General features: G+C 37.2%; 1 protein-coding gene across 2 annotated transcripts in view; it reads left to right on the top strand.

Annotated features, from left to right (window-relative positions):
- The window catches only part of LOC122521182 (serine-rich adhesin for platelets-like), a 31,959-nt gene extending 15,686 nt beyond the window's left edge, over positions 1–16,273 (top strand). The window contains exons 2-8 of one of the 2 annotated variants that reach the window (XM_043641685.1): positions 2,571–2,993; positions 5,777–5,919; positions 6,539–6,756; positions 7,006–7,232; positions 7,350–7,676; positions 7,783–13,894; positions 13,978–16,273. In XM_043641685.1, the coding sequence (XP_043497620.1) occupies positions 2,991–2,993; positions 5,777–5,919; positions 6,539–6,756; positions 7,006–7,232; positions 7,350–7,676; positions 7,783–13,894; positions 13,978–15,818 (8,871 nt within the window). In that variant the 5' untranslated portion in view covers positions 2,571–2,990 and the 3' untranslated portion in view covers positions 15,819–16,273. The remainder of the gene's footprint in view (positions 1–2,570; positions 2,994–5,776; positions 5,920–6,538; positions 6,757–7,005; positions 7,233–7,349; positions 7,677–7,782; positions 13,895–13,977) is intronic. The other variant, XM_043641684.1, reaches the window with a different exon arrangement.
- Positions 16,274–21,943: the final 5,670 nt, after the last annotated feature.

Here is a 21,943-nt window from a genome sequence, read left to right as displayed (position 1 = left end):
TTTTTCTTTTTAATAAAATATAATCAACGGCGGTATATGTATTCCATAGCGGAAAATATCGTCGGATGAGAATAATGGCGGGGAAGGAGAGGGGAATCGATCTTCTCGACGGAATTTATTATACTCGATGATCGAAAATTGCGTTGTTCGATTCGCACGGGAAAAATTGAATTGGTACCGATTGTCAACGAGCCTCCTCTACGTATATACGTATACATTTTATATTTAATCGTAAGTTCGATATAAATATATTTTACAAAGCGGACAAAAAATATTTGAGAGTATCGATACTCTTGGCAACGGAAACGCAACTGCAGCGGTCGTTTCGATATTTATCGAGAATTGGAATTCGACGTTATATGAGCCACTCGTTTGCGAGGACTGTTTTATGTACGCGTATACGTATCTACGGATACGTTCGTTCGCGGAAGAATGCTATTCGTACGATATTTAAAAACATGACACGGCAGCTTACATTTAGGAATATACCACATATATACGGATATCGTTACGTGATATAACGTGCGTCGTTTGTGTGTACAAATTTTATAATATATATATTTGATATCCTTTATATATATATATATAAATTTCAACTTTCCAAGTCCAATCTAGTTTGTAAAGAATAAATTATAATTACGATGTAAATTTAGTTGTAAGTCCATTTATCGGACCAATGGGTTTGTAAATCAATAAATATATCTATAAATTTATCTATATATTTGAATTTTGATATCATTATTAATAGCCACTGTTTTACTCGAGGAACATATATACGTATATATTAATTGAAAAGTTTACTAATCCTAAAATAGGTTTACGCGTATAAGAATTTTGAAGCTTTGCACATATGTGCAAACCTTCATGTGGACCTTTAGAGGTCCATCGAAATAATTATTCCTTTCTTATTGCGTAAGACGTAGAAAACGATTTGAAAAATAATCGAAGATAATCGCATCCGACGAACGTGTCGCGAATCGCTTTCTATCCTTTTTATTCTCGCGATCGGTCACGTTCTTACGATCGTCCATCGAAGCAGGAAGAAAATACTTATTCATACGTTTCTACGCGTATGTACGTCGGGCGGGCGAATTCGCGTGCGATACATACGTAATGAAACTATATAAACGTACTCGTACATGGAATTTCTCGCAAACACGAGTTTGAATCGTACGAATAAACATTTGGACATATATATTATTAAGAGACGACAAAAAAAGTGGAACAAAAGGAGGGACGAAGAATTTTCCTTCATTTTGTAAGATGGCGTCGAGTATAATTGGCATTCCTCGTGGACTGAAAGATCTCCGGTAAAAAAAGAAGAAAATAAAGCGGAGAAAAAAGAAACGACCGATTAATCTTATGTAAAAGGAAATGGACGAGAGGAACGCTTTATCATCGTATAAGCGCATACGTACGTACGCGAATTCGTAGGAGCTCGTCAAATCTGCTCGACTAAATTGAAATACGAAAGAGACGAGTCGAAGCCTCTTCTTTCGAGCTTGGAAAGGTCGAAAACGTCGAGGACGTTTGTGTATCGCATTAATATCGTTGAAAAAGTCAAAAGAGATGTTTTATAATACGAAATATCGAAGTTACGCGCTCATTGACGGAGTTTACGCGTACGCGAATGCTATTATAAAACGTAAAATATAAAGAAAAGAAAGGGATGGAAGAAGGATAAATATCGTTTACGATTTAGATCAAAATATTAAAAATTCGTTTTAATTTTGACTATTAATTCGATAAGATGATAATTAAATTGTTTCGAGAAGATCGACGTATAAATTGGTATCGAAGATACGATACTAAGATACGATAGATTTATTTGAATTTGTATCGTTTATATTTTTGGTCGTAAGAGTCATTTTGTTATTTAAACGTAATTAATATTTTTCTACGATTACGGGAATAATTTGAAATGACGTCATATTTTCGATGCAATATCGCTTATGAATAAAATATTTGAAAGAAAACGTAAAATTCTCGTATATTTACGTAAAACTCGTTAAGCTATCTGTAATTATTATGACGATGAAAAAAAAATAAAGATAGTTATTCTCGTATTATTACGATCGATTTTCGCTCGGATTACTCGAGAGACATTTTAACGCGATTAAAAATGCCGCGAGTATATGAAATTTGAGAAAATGGATTTGAGGAATATCGTATTATATTATTTACTTGTTTATATTCTTTATTATTTTCTTTTTTCGTTTTATTCCCTTATCCATTTGAAACGTATAAAAAAATAGATCCGATCGGTTATTCTTCGAGTTAAACCAAGGATTATTATTCGTTGCGCCTAAAGTTTCGACTCTGAAATTCCTTTCTACCGAATCCGACGACCAATTGGAACGACGACATATGTGCCAATACTATTGCGATACCGAAAGGAAAAAGATATTTAAAAGGATATCGATATCGTCGATATAATATATTATTATTATCCCTAGAAAAAGAATTGTTGAAAAATCATTTTCACGCAAATTTTGTTTACGATGCAAACATTTGATCGCCGTAAAGTTATAAATGAAAAATCTCATTTTTGTCAATACTTTTTGTTGTAGCTCCTTCTCGTACCGGGGCCCTGAAAAACGAAGATGGCCGACTTAGGTCTCTCGTGTTTAACGTTAAAAAACAAAAACGAAAAGGCTGGTTCGCGTCGTCCATCCAACAACGATGCGTTGACATCGATGATGAACATTCTATTCGCGTGCGTCGATTAGAAAATCAAATCGTCCAGGCAAGCAAAGATGGCGGCGGTTGCGGCGGTGGTTGCGGCGGTGCTAGCCTCCTGACATACGAGAGAGAACAACCTTCTAAAAGACGAACATTCAAATAACGAGTAGATTTTTGCTAGACGAAACGAACGATCCGTTGATACTTTCAAACTCGCGTAAAGAAAAAATAAAGGCAAAGAAAAGAATAAAAGGCCTCGTAAGAACCTTTCCATCTTACGAGATTCGAGTACCGAACGGCTCGACGAAATGGTAGATAATTTTTCTCATTCCTCCTTCCGACATCCCTATTTCTTTTTTTTCCCCTTCCTTGTTCTTCTTCTTTTTCGATTCGGTCGAAAAATTTCCGTTGATTCGAGCGCGTCCGTGATTTTCTCAAAACTGCGATAAAACGCGAAGGATACCTTTTCTTCTATTTTCCTTTTGTTTTTTTTTTTTTTTTTTTCTTATTTTTTACGCGCAACATTTTCTATTAGATAGCATCGAAAGTTTCGTCGGAATATTTACGATCGCCGTTGTTGATAGAACGAACGGCAGGACAGGAGGGTGAGAGAAAGAAATCATAATTAAGACGTTTTAATAGGTATTGTCGAGGAAAAAATAGATGTCGCAAACTTTTAAATTGCTTTTCCTCCAAACTTTTAGCATTTTCCTCAACGAGATAAGAGTTCTAGATAAATAAAAGAAATATCGTTCGCGTTAAATTATCGCGTTATGATTGATTTACTCGCGACTCAATTAATATCGAATGACATTTATCTCGAACGCGTACACTTTGTATTTTTTACCAAACGAACATTCTAATTACAAATTTATATACGACGTTCTATATTTCCTCTTTTTACATTACGAAAATATATTATATTTGGATTTATCCAATGGGATGATTCATTTGAAAGATAAAACGAGAAAGGCGAGAATTTTTTTTTATCGAGAATTTTAATCGATCACGGAAATACTTTTGTCATTCGAATCGTCTCGATGATATAAATGTAAAACGGACGTTTTCCTCTATGCGACCGTTGTAAAAGAAAGTCACGATTTTCATTAGAATAATCCTTTATCCGAATTTATCGAAGCTACCTCTTTTTCCTATACGGAATGTACAAAATCTTACGTGGGTTTGCGGTAAATACGACAAAAAACCGCGCATACGTGCACACAGAGAAAGAGGGAAAAAAAGAAATATCCGTTGTTGGTTCTTTGTTTTCCGTTACACGAGTTAATTTCGCGTTCGATCTCTCTCGAGAAATACCTGTTCCTTGGAGAAATGCCAAAATAATGTCCTCCCGTGTTATAATGAGAAAAAGAGAGAAAGTCGGATGAAAAATATGTAAATGTTACGACAAAAAAGAAGAAGAAAAACAATTATTTATTTTTCGGTTAAAATAATTATCATTTAAACGGAAAAAGAAAACATTGTTTCGTCGAGACTTAATCTTTTATACTATATAACATTTTTATTTTGTTGTATTTCTAAATTTGCACGAATTTTCCAGACAACTTAATTAATATTACCAATCGTAACGGAAAACATAATAACGAACATTTGTAGCGTAAGGGATTATTTTGAATTTTAAGGGTAGTTGCGGATAGGACGGAGGGGGGTGTAAAAAGAGGAGGAGGCGGGTTTAATATCGTCCTCCGGTGGTCGTTACACATTTACAACATTAATTCTGCAACAAGTTTTAAAGGCATTGGACATAATGGTAGAATGAAACACACACGCGAACGCGCGCGCACACGGATGTTAGGTCATTATATAAATATAGTAGCGAAACTACTCGCATTATCGGATTAAACGGGGAAGCTGTAAGTCATTGGCCAATTATCTCTCTCTATCTTTTTCTATCCCCTCTCGTCGTTGATTTAACGTGTAGGAAAACGTTTGAAAATACTATAGCTGCCAATTAGAAATTAAAGATAATTCGTTAACTCTACCTTGATAACTTTACTTTCCGAATCCAATCAGCGCGCGAGTTGATTCAAATGTTGACGAAACATCGATAGAAAAGAATAGGGGATAGATAAATAGATAGCTGTATTCTCCGCTTTCTTTTTGTCTTTTCTTCTCTTCTTCTTTTCTTCTTTTTGAATAGAAGAATTAAGGGAAAATACGAATTGGTATTTAGCCAATGAATGTAAAGCGGTCAGTCCAAGCACGAAATTCATCTCGTTTCACCGATATTTGCGGTCGAAGCGCGAAAGGTGTGTGGAGGAGGGAGGAAAGTTGGTTTGGTTCGATCGAATCGCCATACACGTTGTTCCCTCGCACGCAAACCACATTTTCGACTATCGACGTTGTATTAGCTAACTTCGAAAGGATTAATTTCCTTAGCGTGTAATTAATCGTTACACCCGAGAATTATCATCGTCTCCCTCTGATCCTCCCAAACGAACGAATCTTTTTTCGATTTTCCAATCAATTTGCGCAACGAAAAGTAAATTTATAAATAACAAATATCGACCGGTTTCTTCTTTTTATTTTACTTTGTTTTGCTTTGTTTTTTCAAGGAAGATTCTTTAACAAAGTGCGCGTGTACCTTTCATCGAGTGTTTCTTCTTCTTCTTCTTCTTCTTCGTCTTCTACTTATACTTCCTTCAATTAACTAACGAACTAATTGCGAACGTTTAATGATATTATTTAATATTCCGCGAAGATATACCGTATCTTTCGTAAACATCATTTGCCAGGAGAGAACGTATTTTTGAAGTTGCGTTAGAGAAAAGTGCACGATCGCTTACTTTATATATACTCGTTCGCTAAACTACTCGACACGAAAATCGTGCTGCTTGGCTCGGTATCGAATAACAGTAAACATCAACTCGGTTATTTAAAACAAGTACTAAAGGATAAAGCCATAAGAGATATAAAGTCGATAACTAAATGTTTCTTCGTGAAATAATTCTTTCTAGCGGGATTATCCTAAAACATAACTTCTTCTTCTTCTTCTTCTTCTTCTTCTTATTATTATTATTATTACGTTTGGTGTTTGCGGTCAATCGAGTTATTACACGATCCTGTCAATTTTCAGGGGCTCGAAGCGACGTTGAGTGACAGCAAAAAGAAGTACGGCGACAAGGTGAATGCACTTTTGTCCGCCTGGGAGCATGTCACCAATTTCATTCCTGGGGCACCGCCAGAAGCCGCCCAGTCTCTCATAGAATGGGCTCACAAGTGAGTTTAATGCTAGACAATAATATAACATTTCCCCCCCCCCATTAAATATCTATGCATATACGATATATTATTGAACACTTTGTCGTAAATCTTTAGACATTTGTGTATATGTTAACGGTTAACGCGGAGAAAAGTGAATCTCTATAGAATCGACGAGCTATGTTACGATACGCGGATGTTTCGCGGATTGCATTCTATAGAATCGTCTTATCTCGATATGAATCGTAACATATATGCGACGTAACGGGCTATCCCAAGAATTAAAGGAACGGAACGATGAGTCGATAATAGTAGTTCATTTCTAGCTACGCGCAGTGCGTTGTTAAAATTGGGTCCAAATACCTGGGCTGAGAAATAATTTGTTCGGTTCGTTGCAGCGATTTTTGAGATATCGCGTATTCGTAATATTTAAAAACGTACAAAGTATGCGCCGATTTTGATGGAAAATAAGTATTTGAATGGGGGTCCGTTAGAAGAAGTGCTCGGTTAAATGTCGTTGCTTATGTTACGAGTTTGCAAATATGTAATATAGGAGCTTCTTTCGAGCACCCATTCATTTCTAGATCGGAATACGCTTATATTTCTTTTGATTATTATTTTCTGGTTTGTTTTGTAGACATACATTAAAACTGGTATTGCGCGGGGAGTGGCCAAAGTTGGCACCCGCCACGAGGACGCACCTCAGCGTAACGCTACAGAGGTGCGCGTCTCACCTGGTGCAACACCCCGCTGCACCCAGGTGTACCGCCTTGATAGCTCTAGTGCACAATCCATGGACGCATCCTGCTCTCGACAGCATACTTAACGGACAACCGGATTCCGAACATGAAGAAGGTAACGCGTTCTCCCTTTTTCCTCCCTTTTCTCGATCGTCAAAGATCGAGCCATCGATTTGTTTCTCGGCAAACATTTTCTTTCGTTGACTGACTATTGAACGTGGTGGGGGGGGGGTAATTGATATTGTAGCGATAAAGTTAAAAATTTGTCGAATAATAATAATAATAACGATGACGATGACGATGATGATGATTCGGTTACTTTTCGTCTCGTTTTACTCGTTTTTAACTTATTTTCCTTTTTTAGAATTCTGCTGTTCGGAAAAGGGCGAGCTACTGACGATGAGACTGAAAATACTTTGCGAGGACCGCTGCGAGGACATAGCGGTGAACCTCGCCGCGGCGTGCATACGCTCCCTTAGAAGAAGCGACCGATTAAGATCGCTTTCGGATTCCCATCACATTCATTACATGATCGACGTATATATTGTCCTCCTGTACAAATTGAAACGCACGCAAGATATTTTCGCTCAAGTGAGTAATCGACGTGTCGGCGTCAAATTTCATTTATATTTTTTCATTCGTTTCGTTCGAATATTTGATTGAATTGAAACACTTCTTTCCTCTATTTTTGTTCTTTTCTTTTTTCAGCTAAAATTAATGGATCTTAATGATGGACTCGAGTTAGTACAGAGACTCAGCGGAGAAAGACCAACTAAATATGGCACAGCTCGCGTTTGGAGAAATTCTATAAAAGCTGCGGAATTGGTAGCTCAGTATCTCGTAACCGCCGGCATGGTACGACCGGTATCGGAAACTGGTGCGAACATTTTGGAGCAAATTTTTAATTCCTGGGCATTATTACATTCAAAATTGAAAGATATTACACCTACTTTACCCGGGATGATTAGAAAATTAATAGAACCTGCCGAAAGTGCTCAGCATATATACATATTCTGTGCTATACTTATCAAGCATGTGAGTACTCTACCGACCTATATTTCGACGCGTCTCTTTATTTAAATAAAACAAAAATAACGTAATACGTATTTAGTTGTCTATACCTTAAATTTTGATATTGCAGTTCGGCGATAGCATAAAGCCATTGGTGATCGAGTTATACATAAGAGCGTTAACGACCGATATGAACGAGCTGGAAAGTCAAAAGGCAAAATCGGACAAAGAGAAAGTACGAGAAACGGCCAAACGTTTGAGCACGCAATTTCTCAAATTGGCTGACATCGTTGGTAGCAATATCGGTATAGCGAGAGAATGCGTCTTAACGGCGTTTTCTTTGCATCCTACCAGAGTTTGTTACGACAGGATAAAGGATATAGCGATAGCCTGTGGAAAAACTAAGCAAGACGATGGTCGTTCGTTGAACGACGTTATCGAAAATGAAAAACTTCCAAATTCGTTGACGAAAGATCATTCGACAGCGTTGTCGATGGCCAAAAGTGAAAAGAAGAACGTCGCGGAAAGGCCAGGCATTTCGATATCGCGTAATAGTAACGTTCTTGAATCCTTGTCGTCGTCGTTGTCGTCTTCGTCGTCGTTGTCATCGTCGTCGTCGTCGTCGTCGTCTTCGCCGTTGCCGTCAACGTTAACGTTAACGTCCTCCTCTTCTTCTGTTACCACGAATACCAGCACCGCGACAAGCATTATTTCTACTTCTACTTCTACTTCTACTTGTACTTGTACTTCTACTTCTACCTCTACCACTACATCTAATACAACCTCCACGACATATTCTTCCTCTTCGTTAGTCGCGACGATAGCTGCTTCGTCGTTCTTGTCGAATACGATAATGACCATCGCAACGCCGCCGACGACTGCAGGGACAAAAAAGCCCATCGATTTTCAGAACGGTCAAGTATCAAAGACCTTCGAGCGTACGGATCAATTGTTAAAAAGTATATTAACGGCGTCGCGAAAAAACGAAAACATACCGCTAAACGAAAAGTGCCTGTTACATTCGAAAAAAAGTTCCACTACGGACGGCCCGTTGGGCGAGCTATGTTTCAATTGCGGCGAATTCACCGGCGACGAAACATCTAATAACAAATCTCCCAAGACGTGTAACACAGCCGAAAACGTTGAAAGGACATTGGACGCTTTGATCTTGATCAAGGGAGACGCTGTTACGGGATCGGCGAATTATGACGAAAAATCTGTACCAAATCAAGTTCTCGATGCTGAGAAACTTGGCCTCTCGCCACAGTTGTGCGACGATTTATCGGTCGTTCTCAGTAGTCCGAGGTATCATATGCTTAGTTGGGTACTGGATTGGAAAGAATTGAATAATTTGTGCGAGAGGTATTTGGAGAACGCGGAAGAAATGCGGAATACGAATAAAGAGTTGAAGTATCTCAATATCGATTATTCCCAGTTCAAAGATTGGCCCTCGGAAGACGACACGAAGGATGAATTTTTTGGAATTGAAAAGGGTTACGAACAATGGGTCGATTTACCATCCGACAGCTCGGAACAATTTGGTAGTTTTCAACCGGCAGGAGGGTACAAAAGATCTTCGACGAGACGAAGTTTGGACGACACCTCTACGACGGATTCGGACAGTGGAAGTGGTGTACTGCGCGTTAGAAGGACGGGAAGGCAACGTAAAGTTCACAGGCTCGAATCTTCCGAAAGCGATTACGATAGCACCGAACGTAAACCGAAACATTATAGAAATCGCGCTAGCTCTGTCTCCGATTCCGATAGTAACACGCAAGATAGCCAAACCGATAGTCTCGGTAGCGATGGTTGTAGATTGGAAACTAAAAAGAAATCTAACAAATCTTCCAATAAAGAAATTGGTAAGAAACGAATCAAACCGTCGAAATTAACCGTAGATTCAGTTTCGCATTTTCACATGTTGGTCAACGAAAATGTTAGGCATACATCTTCCCACGAAGACGCGAGCGGTTCCGATGTAAGTACCAATGATATAATAACCCTATTTTCCGCCGATATGGATGAAAGCAAACGGGAAACCATCAAAGGTTCGGCTTATACGGCGGCGGCACCATTAATTATAACCGAAAGAAGAAGCGATCCCGCGGTACTGAAATCTTTGAGAATGTTTAGGCCACAGAATGCGAAAAAACCTACGAGGATAGCACAGATATTGCAAAAGAATTTGCTTAATAAGAGCAAAGACAATAAGTTAAACGAAGAAGCCAGTAGCGTAGCCAAATTTGCGCCAATGCTGAGTACGTTGAATTTAAGTCCAAAAATTGTATTAACTAGAGCGGATGAAATTGACAGGAAATTAGTTCGTTCGAAAAAACAACAACGGCTTAGTACCGGCGATATCACTACCGAGTTGATTAATATACAAAAGACCATGCCCTTCTCGCCTAACAAAAATGTAATGACTACGTTTCAAAAACAAAAGAATTGTACTGGCAATAATTCGAGTAAAACTGATTTAGTAGCTACCGTCGTGGATAGTCGCGATTTAAGCTCCGTTAAATCTAATTTGGGTAAAAACAAATTTGATATTCTTGCTAAGGCAGTCAGAGACTCGGATATATTGGCAAAAAATGTACCAGGTTTGAATTCCTTAGATATGATGGTACCGCCGAGGGTTCGATCGACCGTAAACGTTGTACAACTTTCTAGAAACATTCCGCAGAGTCCTAATTCAGGTTCTACAAATAGTGGTAATACGCCTCCAAGACCGAACAGAACGCCAAGCGTAGCTGGAAGTATTCAGTTACCTGGTACGCCTTCTTCCGGTGGACACGATAGCGGTGTCGGGATGAGTCCAGCCGGTCAAACACCGCCACCGAGATCATCCGCTTTGCCTGACATAGGCGAGGAAGCTAATCAGCCACCAGATACGTCTTCAACGACTCCAACGAATACGATTCATTTCGATTCCGATTCAACTCCAAGAACGACCACGACGACGACCACGACGACGATGGTAACTATGCGACGCGGTAGCAGTCAACATCAATCTCCAAAGAAATCTCCTTCGCCTTGTTCGGCAGCGACGACAACTATAACCATAACGACCGCAACGACGACGTCGTCGTCGTCGTCGTCGTCGTCGTCGTCGTCGTCTTCGCCGTCGCCATCCTCAACGGTCGTACCATCGTCATCTTCGATCGGATCCGAACAATTACAAATAGTATGCAAACCTGACGGTACTTACCAACTGGCTTCGGTTAATCCTAACGTATTGACCAATCAAAGAAACGTCCTTACCTTGCAGAACTTGGATGACGGAAACGTTGGAAATTTTTCACGGCAGGCGCAACGTAGTAACACGGAAGCAACTAGTAACTCGAGTAACAGAAATACCTACGACAGACTACCGTCGGTCAAAGTATCTTCGCAACCAGGTCAAAATGCAGGCTTGCCAAAATTTCAACAAGCATTCGGTAGAACGATTTACACGTTATCGACGGATACGAGTAGCGGAACGGTAACTACAACGGAAGCAGCACTCGTTCAACCAGCGTCTACGCAAAAGACAACAAATCTTTCGAAAGCTGTACAAACATCGGTACCTAACGCACAACAGACTAATTCGGCGACAGGTATCAATGTACAATCGATAACCAACATACCTAATTTACAATTATCTACTGGCAGACAAATATTGAATATCGTTCAAAGTTCAAGCGGTAACGCAAACGCGGGGACGAATTTGAATACGAATCAAGCGTTGACGCAGCTCGTACAAAGCGTGCAGAACGCTTCTCCAGGTGTAATATATACGCACAAATTATCAACTACAAATCCAAGCCACTTAAATATCATACCAACGATATCTCATGCTAATTCTATACCAACAGGTAGAGCGCCGATAGTGAAGTTAAATATTATCCGTACCGGTGCTTCTTTACAACCGCAAACTATTACTAGTGCGATACAGGCTGTAATTACGGCTCCTAGATTGCAACAACAGGCTCAACAGAATGTCAGAACTGACAATTTGTTGAGTCCTCCAATAGAGGTACCGAATCAAGTAAGTTCAACGACTTTGGAACAACTGCGAGAATTTGAAAGTGTTTTGGAGCAAGTTAAGGAAAGGAGTACCATTCAACCTCAATCGCATCAATCCTTATCATCTACGACAACTACTACCGTACAAACGCAAACAACAACGCAATCGAATAAACAACAACAACAACCACCACAGCCGCAGCCACAACAACAACAACAGCAGCAACAACAACAACCGCAACCGCAACCGCAACCGCAACCGCCACCGCAACAGCAGCAGACACAACAAGTATCCGTTAGCGCGCTTGCTCAACAACTTTTGATGCCAGCGCAACCAAGCAGCAATAATGAATTTTCCGGTAACGGTAACAACGTTACATTTCAACAGGACGTGTTTTCTCAAAAAGTTTCACTGGCTTATGTAAATCAAAATGCGGCTAGTGGCGGTGGAGGCGGCGGCGGCGGTGCTGCTGCCAAGGTATCGAATTCTACGCCTGTAGTCGTGGTAACGAGTTATTGTCAACCCGTAGCCTCGCCAGCATTAAGCGTTACTTCTCAAAGTTCGTCGAGTCCGTGCGTAACTCCTGCACCTGCTCCAATTCCATCGGCTGGTAAAACACCTCCTACTCCACCTTCTTCGAAAACGGTTAAGAAATCAACGCCTAAAACTGTGAAAACAAGTGCGACGAATACGTCGAAGGCCTCGCCTATACCGAAACCGCAACAAAAGCCACAGGAAGATGAACAAACGGCGCAAAGGATTTATGCTATTTTAGACGAATACGCGGAACAGTTAAGAAATTCACCGGATCTTAATAACAAACCCGCTCCGAGAAGAAGATCCAATCCACCAACGAATCCGAGTCAATCTTCAAAGAGGAAAAAATCTAGTTCGAGTAAGACGAAACCCGTGGGTCAACAAACTTCGGAATTAAGTCCGAGTACGGATGATCTTGGTAGGACAATGGGGAGCGAAGATTCTTCTAGCGGTGTAGTACACGTTCAAGATAGCCCTGCAGGTTTTGTAACTACCGAAGAAACATCTACTAACGTTACGAACGCCACCGATACCAATGCCGAAGTACGTAATCTAACCAACGATTCTAGCGACGGCGTTGAATTAAACGTTAAAAGACGCAATCTCATATTTGCCGAACCTGGTACTGGCCAACCGAGAGCTGTTATCGTTCAGGAAGCTTTACAAACTAGCTCTGTCAGCGTTAGCGAAGCTATTGCTTCGGTAACGGGAAAAGTAGGAAGTACGGCAGTCTTGGTACCAGGTACAAACTACATCTTACCGATGAATTTAATGAAAAGTGGTCAACAATTTACGATAGTATCCAGTGGATCGAAGTTCCTTGCGACGGTGCCAGCGACGGTTAGGGCTACCGGTAATACCGGGGTATCTAATACACTGGTACTGCAATCTTTTCTAAATCAAGCTGGTAAAATCATTTCTCAACCTACCCAAGTGAAACAAGTTAAGATACCAACGTTACAAACCTTATCGAGCAATCAATCCTTAAATACCGCGCAAAATGTTCAAAATGCTTCCGTCGTTATTCCACAAACGGCAACCAGCAATCAATTTTCAGGCGAAACTGTTAATGAGAAAAATAATATAATAAGTGATATCAATGCGCCGAAATCAGATGCGACAGCTTCCGGTGTTACGGAATCAGCGACGAGTACTATCGTGGTTAATAAAACTAATCCAACCATCGGTTTGATTCAACGAAATCTTAACGAGATATCCGAAAATCAGCAAATATGTAGTGTAATTACGAGTAATCCAAATTTGGCCTTACAGAGTACGAGATTGTTTAACCCTTCTATGCATAAGATATCAACGGCCACAAGATTGAAAGCTGAAAACGTGGTCTGTCTGACACCAACGGGAACTATTGCTCATTCGACGGAAAAGAAAGCGGCATCGCAGGAGAATCAAACGCATAATGAAAAATCAGTATCTATTCAAACGGCAGCTACGATTGCCTTAGCTTTTACCACACAATCGACGGATCCTTTAATAAATGGCAGTCAGCAGCAACAAAAGGATATTAAAGAATCTACTTCTGACATAATATCCGACGCTAAAATCATTTCACCTAAAACGGTTAAGAGAAAAATGGAGGACGCTGTAAGCATGCAGGAAATCGTACCTAGAAACTTAATCGCTACGAACTCTGTTGTTTGTTCCAACATCGTTACGTCCTTGCAAAATAATACAAAGATCGGTAAGATTGTAACAAATAAACTATGATAACAAATAAACTCAAATGTATGCTTTTGGTATGAATAATTTGGTTTATTTTTGCAGATTCCATGTCTACTATTGCCTCGAGCAATAAAGATTCGTCGAGTATCGAAAATTCAACGCAATATTTGGTGACAGGTGGTCCTAGTAGTTCGGACAGTCAGGAATCTCCGGTTCAACAACAATCCAGCGAATCGGTAGACGTATCTTGTAAAATTGGCAATGGTTTGTTATATGAGAATGCAAGATTACAAGAGGCATGGGAACCGGAAGGAAAAGTATCTCCGGATACACCATGGAGATACGTCCCAGCGTCGACGAATCCATTGAGTATCGAATCATTAAAGATATATTCGAGGGAAAATGATAACTCGGATAATGTACAAAGCGTGTTGCAAATAATCAATAAAGGTCAAGGAATAGAAATGGCGAGTGGCCAAGTTTATCAAACGAATACAAAAAAGTATTTTATGAACCATACTTTAGAGCCGTTTCATCAACAGTATTCGACTAAAAGTATGATGAAAAATCAATTAAATCAGAGATTAGATCGAGAATTGATGCAGCAAAAAATAGAGAAGAAAACGGCGGCGATAGAGCGCGAGCTTAGGTTGCAAAAGAGCTTGTCGGAGGAGTGCGAGGATTTGGGCGTTGACGAGCCGAGTACTAGCGATTTGTTTCCGGAAGCAGACTTGTTGTTCGATACGAATCATTCACCGTCGTTCGACCATTCCTCGCAAGACGCATCTTGCAGCCAATCACTGGGGATGAAATCTTACAGCAGTTCCTATTTTCGTCCTTTGGACTCCTCGAGCGGTAGCAGGGACGCCAGTCCGGTCGCTGATTTCAAATTGAACGAACGTAGAAAGAATGCGAGCCAACGTACGAGAAGTATAAAAGATACGAGCAAAAGAAGGAAGGGTGATAACAAGGCGCTCGAATTGCAACCGGAAACTCCTGCGAAACATATGCGCTTCACATTAGAAAATTTAAGCCAAGACGAGGAAGAAGGGTCTAACAGTAATTCGGATATATCGAGACTTTCCCCGACGCATTTACCTATGTTGGATAACGATTCCTCGAAGGATATTAGTCGGATAAAAATGGACTCGAGGAATGGTTCGAAGGAAGGCTCGCCGATCAGTGTATCCAGCATTCCATCGAACATTAAGTTGGATATCGATCTCGATTCGGAATCATTGCCACCGAGTATAAATGTAAATAATACATCGGCCGCTAGCTCAGGGGACGAGGGTTTAACGTTGCTCGGTGGTAGTACAGCTGACGTAACTATACCTTCGCCACTCTCGCCTATCGCCGGACCTTTATTGTCAACGCACAAATACACTTACGCGAATAAAAAGCGTATAGCCTCGAAAGTGACCAGGATGGATTATCTTTCTTGGGAAAGTCCCATGTCCGAAAGAACGAGGACGAGTAGCGACGAGGAGGAGTCCAGTATTACCGATGAGGATGATAACGCATTGACGAACGGTCTCGACGATGCCGTACAACAAACATTAAAATCCTCATCAGCCGATCGACGTTGTACATATTTGAAAAAAAAGGACAAGTTACAAGTGAACGCAAGAGTGGTATTGAACAGAGCCGATCACAAATCAGGTAGTTTGAGTAAACGTGTTAAGCCGACGGAATCTATAATCGATCCCGTCGTTCTTTGTAGCGACAAAATTTCCGAATTATCCGAGGACGAGACCGGTAATATAACCTCATTAGCGGAACCAGATTGTAGAGCTAGAAGATCGAGTTTGCGTGGACACGTGAAGAAAGGTTGTGCCTGTTGCAACGGTTCACCTGAAAGACCGAAGAAAAAGACAGTTAAATCTTCGGATCATCGTTTGAAGAAGAGATTATCTTCGAAACAGGCCGCCAAGAAAAGGTAGTCCTAGCGATCTAACGCTCGCTCGTCGTCTTCTTTTTCGTCTTATCGATATATCTTTACTCTAAGCATTTTCTTAGAACATGCTAAGGTAACGGTAAAACCTTCGAGCGATCTAAATATTATTCTTATATTCAAACTTTTTATTGCTAATTGGAATTAACATGAGATTTTTTCATATATTATGTACCTCGACGAGAGTAACAGGTCCCTCTGAAAATTGCGTTTGTAAATAATTAGAACACGTGGAAATTATAAAAAAAAGGGAAAGAGAGAGGGAACGGGGAGGGGGAGGAGAAATTTTATTGTTATTTTTTTTTTGTCCTGAAATATCTATCTAGTGTCGAAAAAGAGTTACATTTACGATACGATTTACGACAAACGGCAAACTCCTCGTACGTACGTACACTTATACATAATATAATTAATATTAAAATTGTGTTTAAATCGCTGGTAAGATATAGAGAAAAGAGAGAGACGGACAATTTATAGTGTGTTTCTCCATAAATTAAATTAGATGATCATCCTTCTTACATTAGGTGTTATTTACTATACTAGAATTTAAGGTAAACAGATCATTATGTGGATGAAAAATAATAATTAAACAAAAAAAAAAATACTTAGATTACGATATATTAAGATCACATTTAGAGATGCAATCTAGTCAAGAAATAACGCTGATGATTTTGAGGATGATAATTAAAGAATAATTAATGATATAAACCTGTAAAAACAATAGGACGACGATGATGATTATGATGCTAATGCTAATGCTAATGCTAATGCTCATGCTAATGCTAATGCTAATGCTAATGCTAATGCTAATGCTGATGATGATGATGATGATGATGATGATGATGATGATGATGATGATGATGATGATGATGATGATGATGATAATGATGATGATGATAACGATTATGATGATGCTAATGGTAACAACGACGACGATGACGACGATGACGATGACGACGACGATGATGGTGATGATGGTGATGATGATGATGATGTAGATGATATAGATGGTGATGATGATGATGATGTAGATGATGTAGATGATGATGATGATGATGATTATGATGATGATGATGATTATGACGACGATGATGATGGTGATGGTGGTAATGATGATGAATATGAGGATGATGGTGATTATGACGACGATAATGATGGTGATGATGATTATTTAGATGATGTAGATGATGATGATGATGATGATGATGGTGATTGTGATGGTGATGGTAATGGTAATGGTTATTGTGGTGATGATGACGGTGATGATGACGATGATGATGTAGATGATGATAACAGAGAAGGGATGGGAGTCAAACAAATAGGCAGCGTCGATGATGTGAGCTTGTTTGATGAAAAACATAGTTTTAAATGGAGGGAGGTCAGCGAAGAAAAAAAAATGATAATGAAAGAAATGATAAGAAAAAATAATGATAATATTAAACAACAACAACAACAAAACCTAAATTTCATCGATCATCAGTAGAGTACCCTCGCAAACTAAAAATAAATAAGAAAAAAAAAAGCCTGGAAATTCGTAATTCTACTTGCAGTATCTATATCTATTGTAATGAGAAACTATTCCACGTTCTAACACGGTGTGGTCAGACTGAGTAGACAAATAATAATAGAGTTCTTTAATGAAGTAAAAGAAGAAGAAGAAGAAGAAAATAAATAAGTAAATAAAAGGAAGAAAGAAAGAATGAAAAAAGTACTGGGGGTTGGGAAAAATTGTGTAAAAAAAAATACATATTCTTAAAAAAAAATACATATTCTTAAAAAACGGCTTTACAAAAAAAAAATTTACAGAAACATAATAATAAGCAACAATTATGAAATGAAATAAGAGAGAAAAGAAACGGAATATAGAAATAAGGATTAGGGAAGGAGTGGGGGAACCATATAATCCTCGCCTTTTTCTGTAATGCTTCTGGAAACTTTATGATCAAAGTTGTTGTCTTAAATTTCGATACATATTGCACTGTACGAAGGGAAAGAAAAAGAGAGAGAGAGAGAGAGAGAAAGAGAAAAAGAGAAAAAATGATATAAGCAATGATTTGTGAAAAAAGAAAAGGAGAGAGAGAGAGAGAGAGGGCACGTATGTGTGTGTATGTGTGTGAATATACGTATGCGTGTCGCAATAAAGATAATATATTATAACCGTTGTCTGTTGTAAGGCCCAACCATACCTTATCATGAAGCATGTATAAAAAGAAAAGAAAGGAGTTAAAGGAAGAAAAAAACAAAGAAATCCACGATTGTACATTGCGTAGGTAATTCATTAAAAGTAATATTATATATCGCTGCACTTTAGTACAAAAACGCTTAATCTTATTTCAGAGTGACAGATTTATACATATATATCATTGTTTTTGTTTGTTTGTTTATTTTTGTGTATTTTTTATTTTTCTTTTATTTTTTTTTTAGTCCGTGTGCTATCGTGACGTATAAATGGCAACAAAAGAGAAGAATTAATCAGAAATAAAAGAGACAGCATTTTATTAAATAATATAAATCTAACTTATACGTGTAAAGGGTCACATCGTGCATAGATAGATACGCTAAGGGTTTAAAAGAAAATGAAAAAAAAAAAGAAAATTAAAAAAAAAAAATAAAAATTATTACTTTCCGTTTCCTGAAGAGTATAAATGCGCCAGGCGGTGAAACTTTGTATCGTAATTATTATTCGTACTTTTTATTACAACAAGCAACAACAGTATTATTATAACAACAACAACAAAAACAAAATTATTACTACTGAAATAATAAAATAAAGCGCGCTAATAAAAAAATTAAATTTATTCGAAATTTCATTGAAGTAAGTCATAGTTGATACGTCTCTCTCTCTTTCTCTTTCTCTCTCTCTCTCTCTCTCTCTCTTTGTTTTTTTTTTATTATTATCGTAATTACAAATCTTTTCTTTTTCTTTCTTTTTTTCATTTTTTATATTTTTTATTACCTGTACATATCTTATACTTTCTTTTTAATTATCTTTTCTTTCCTCTGTTTTTTTTCTTGTTCTTTTTTATCAATAAAAAAGAAACTACTCGACCAGAAATAAATTTAATTAACAATCGATACCAACTTCGTTGAAACCAATGATATGATGAATATTACTTTGACTTAACAATTACTACTGATCCATCTAATACGTGATACATCAAATTTGAAGATCATGACCATGTTTATGCGTTAGATCTATATATCTATATCTTTCATAACTCTATTATCTATTTCTGATAATATATGATTGTAAAATACCTAAAACACACGTACATATATATATACACCTTGTTTTTCTAATCTTTCTAATCGCAATTCTTCAGTTTCACCGCCGGAATCCTATGGAAGGGGAAGGGGTGGGAAAAGAATAAAAAAAATTAATAAATAATTAAATAAATAAAAGAGAAGAGTTGATTCGATGCTAGTTTCGCTTTCAGTGGGCCATGACTCGTTGTATAAAATAAAATCTAAGGTGAGACGACAAATGATATAGGATCGAGAAAAAGGAAAAATCTTAGTTTCCTATTTATTCCCAATAATGAAGGAAAAGAATGAACTCTATCTTCCTGTACATTTAAACACAAATACACACACACACACAAACAAACACATATATATATATACATATAAAGAAATAAAAAAATGAAATGAAATGAAAAAGCAAAAAAAAGTAATAATAGAGACGAACAATGGAACGAGATAAAAGAGAAGAAAATAATATTAAGGGAAAAATTGTAGGGAAAGGAAAGAGAGAAAAAATATTGAACAACATTAAGAGAGAAAAAGAAATTATAAGGGAAATCTCGGGGGTGGGATTGAAGGTTGATTTGGAGATCGTATCTTTGCGTGTAAATTAGGAGTAATCTTTTCGCACTTAAATATAAATACATATTTTTGAAAGGAAGTGCAAATAATTTGTAGCCCTAAAGCGACAACAAACAAAAAAGCGTGTATTAATTTTTTTCGCGTGAAACGAACCTTTTGCCATTTACACATACACACAACACACACACACATACACATATTCGTCGTACCAATCGCATTTATAATAGAAACAAATGTTATAAATCGTAGCAATGACAACACGGAAATTAATAAAAAGAGAAAAAAAAAAAGAAAAAAGAAATTTATATGAATGAAGAAGGTGGGGAAGGAAAGGTAGACGGTTAGAAGGAAGAATAAGTTGATAGAAGAAGAAGAGGTACTTTGAAAGATAAGCAAAGTTTTCACAAGATAGCTGCTGGTACTTAAACAAGAGAGAAAGAGAGATAATTAAACAAACAAACAAACAAAAAATAATAAATTAAAATAAAATAACATAAAAAATATGAACCGCTTTACACAAAGAAGCTGTTAAACGATACCATTTAAGAGTTTTTGTAACGTATATTTGTTAAGAGACTACTATTTCGTCACTCGCAAACACCCAAACAGTATTTGGATCGTTATACGTCATTTTATTACCGAGTAAACAAACGGGCGATGTAGTGGGTAGTGGTGTGTAATAGCGTGAAGAATTTAAAAAAACAACAAAAAAATAAGTAAAAATGACGACAAATAAAATTAGGTGGATGTATAAATGAAAAAGAAAGGAATAAGCTAATTAAAAACGAGGGAGATAGAGAGAGAGAAAGAAAGAAGTAAAATAAAATTAAATAAAAGGAGGAATCGCAGTAATCCAAAAAGAAGGTCATGCACTGCAAAAAAAAAATATTAAAACGTACATTCATTAAGCTACGTATTGTCATTTAGCACAAATCTGTTAAAAAAGTAAATAAATTATTAGTAAGAGGTGCGAAGGGATTAAAAAGAAGGTACGTGTGCCGGCGAAAAAGTAAAACACAATTTGAGATAAGTGCGCTACAGATTTCAAAATACAAACAAAACCATTAAATAAATAAATAAATAATAACAAAGAAAACCATATAGTACAGTCATGTCCGAAGCGTATAATAAAATAGAAGAAAAGTTAACCCCGTATGCATACCTTTAATTAAGCAAATACTGTGAAAACACGGGTGTAAAGGGAACATTTTTGTTATAGGCACGCGCGTCATTATTATTATTATTATTATTAATATATTATTATATTATTATTATTATTATTTTTAATATATTATTATTATTATTATTAATATATTATTATTATTATATTATTATTAATATATTATTATTATATTATTATTATTATATTATTATAATTATTTTAATTATTTCTACGTGTACGTATATATGTATATATATTGGAATATATATGTATGTATGCGTATATTTGTAACCATCTCTACATGTATATATATATTCCAATTAAACCACAAGATGATACGTTTTAAAGCAGTGTACAATTATGAAATGACATATGTATTTGCAATGAGGCAGGAGGGGGGTAAAATAATAATGGGCGTAACAGGCTACCTACCTACTACCCCACATTTATTCGTGATAGATGTACGTAATCGATGTACGTATTTTCATATAGACATGTGCGTAATGAATAGATTCATATGTTCATATGTAAATATATACCCGATTGAGAAAATACGGAGTTATAAAATAATGAGATATTGCACAAATTGCTGCTTCTATGATATATCCGTTTTATTAAAGAGAAAATCATTTAAAATAATGATTAAATATAGAAAATTATTTGAAAATTATTTGATCACGACTTCGGTATACACATACACACGTATAGCGAGTATTATTAATCATATACGCGTTTGAAACTATGTATTTATGAATATGTGCATCATATATATATGTATGTATATATGTATGTATGTATATATATATACATACATCCGATGATGGTCCATTTCGAAATAGTTATATCTCGAAAGAGAATATCAATTAATTAGTTTTCTTAATTTATCCTTCGAAAAGAGAGTATTAAAAATGAAGAGAGAATGTTACGAAAGCACACAGCATACGCGCGCGCACACACATCATATACATACATAACACACACACATACACACACACAACACAGAGAACACACTCCATGGATGTGACTGTACAACGTGAAATAACGAAGAAATTTGACCGGCGGTACATACATATATCGAGGATCTGTTTTCAAACTTGAGTCTAGAAGGTTGCATATTGTACATAAAC

This window comes from Polistes fuscatus, unplaced genomic scaffold, assembly GCF_010416935.1.
Source record: "Polistes fuscatus isolate 324 unplaced genomic scaffold, CU_Pfus_HIC Scaffold4, whole genome shotgun sequence".
NCBI lineage: Eukaryota > Metazoa > Arthropoda > Insecta > Hymenoptera > Vespidae > Polistes > Polistes fuscatus.
Note: the sequence above shows the minus strand (reverse complement) of the source record. Positions and strands in the feature narration are given on the sequence as shown.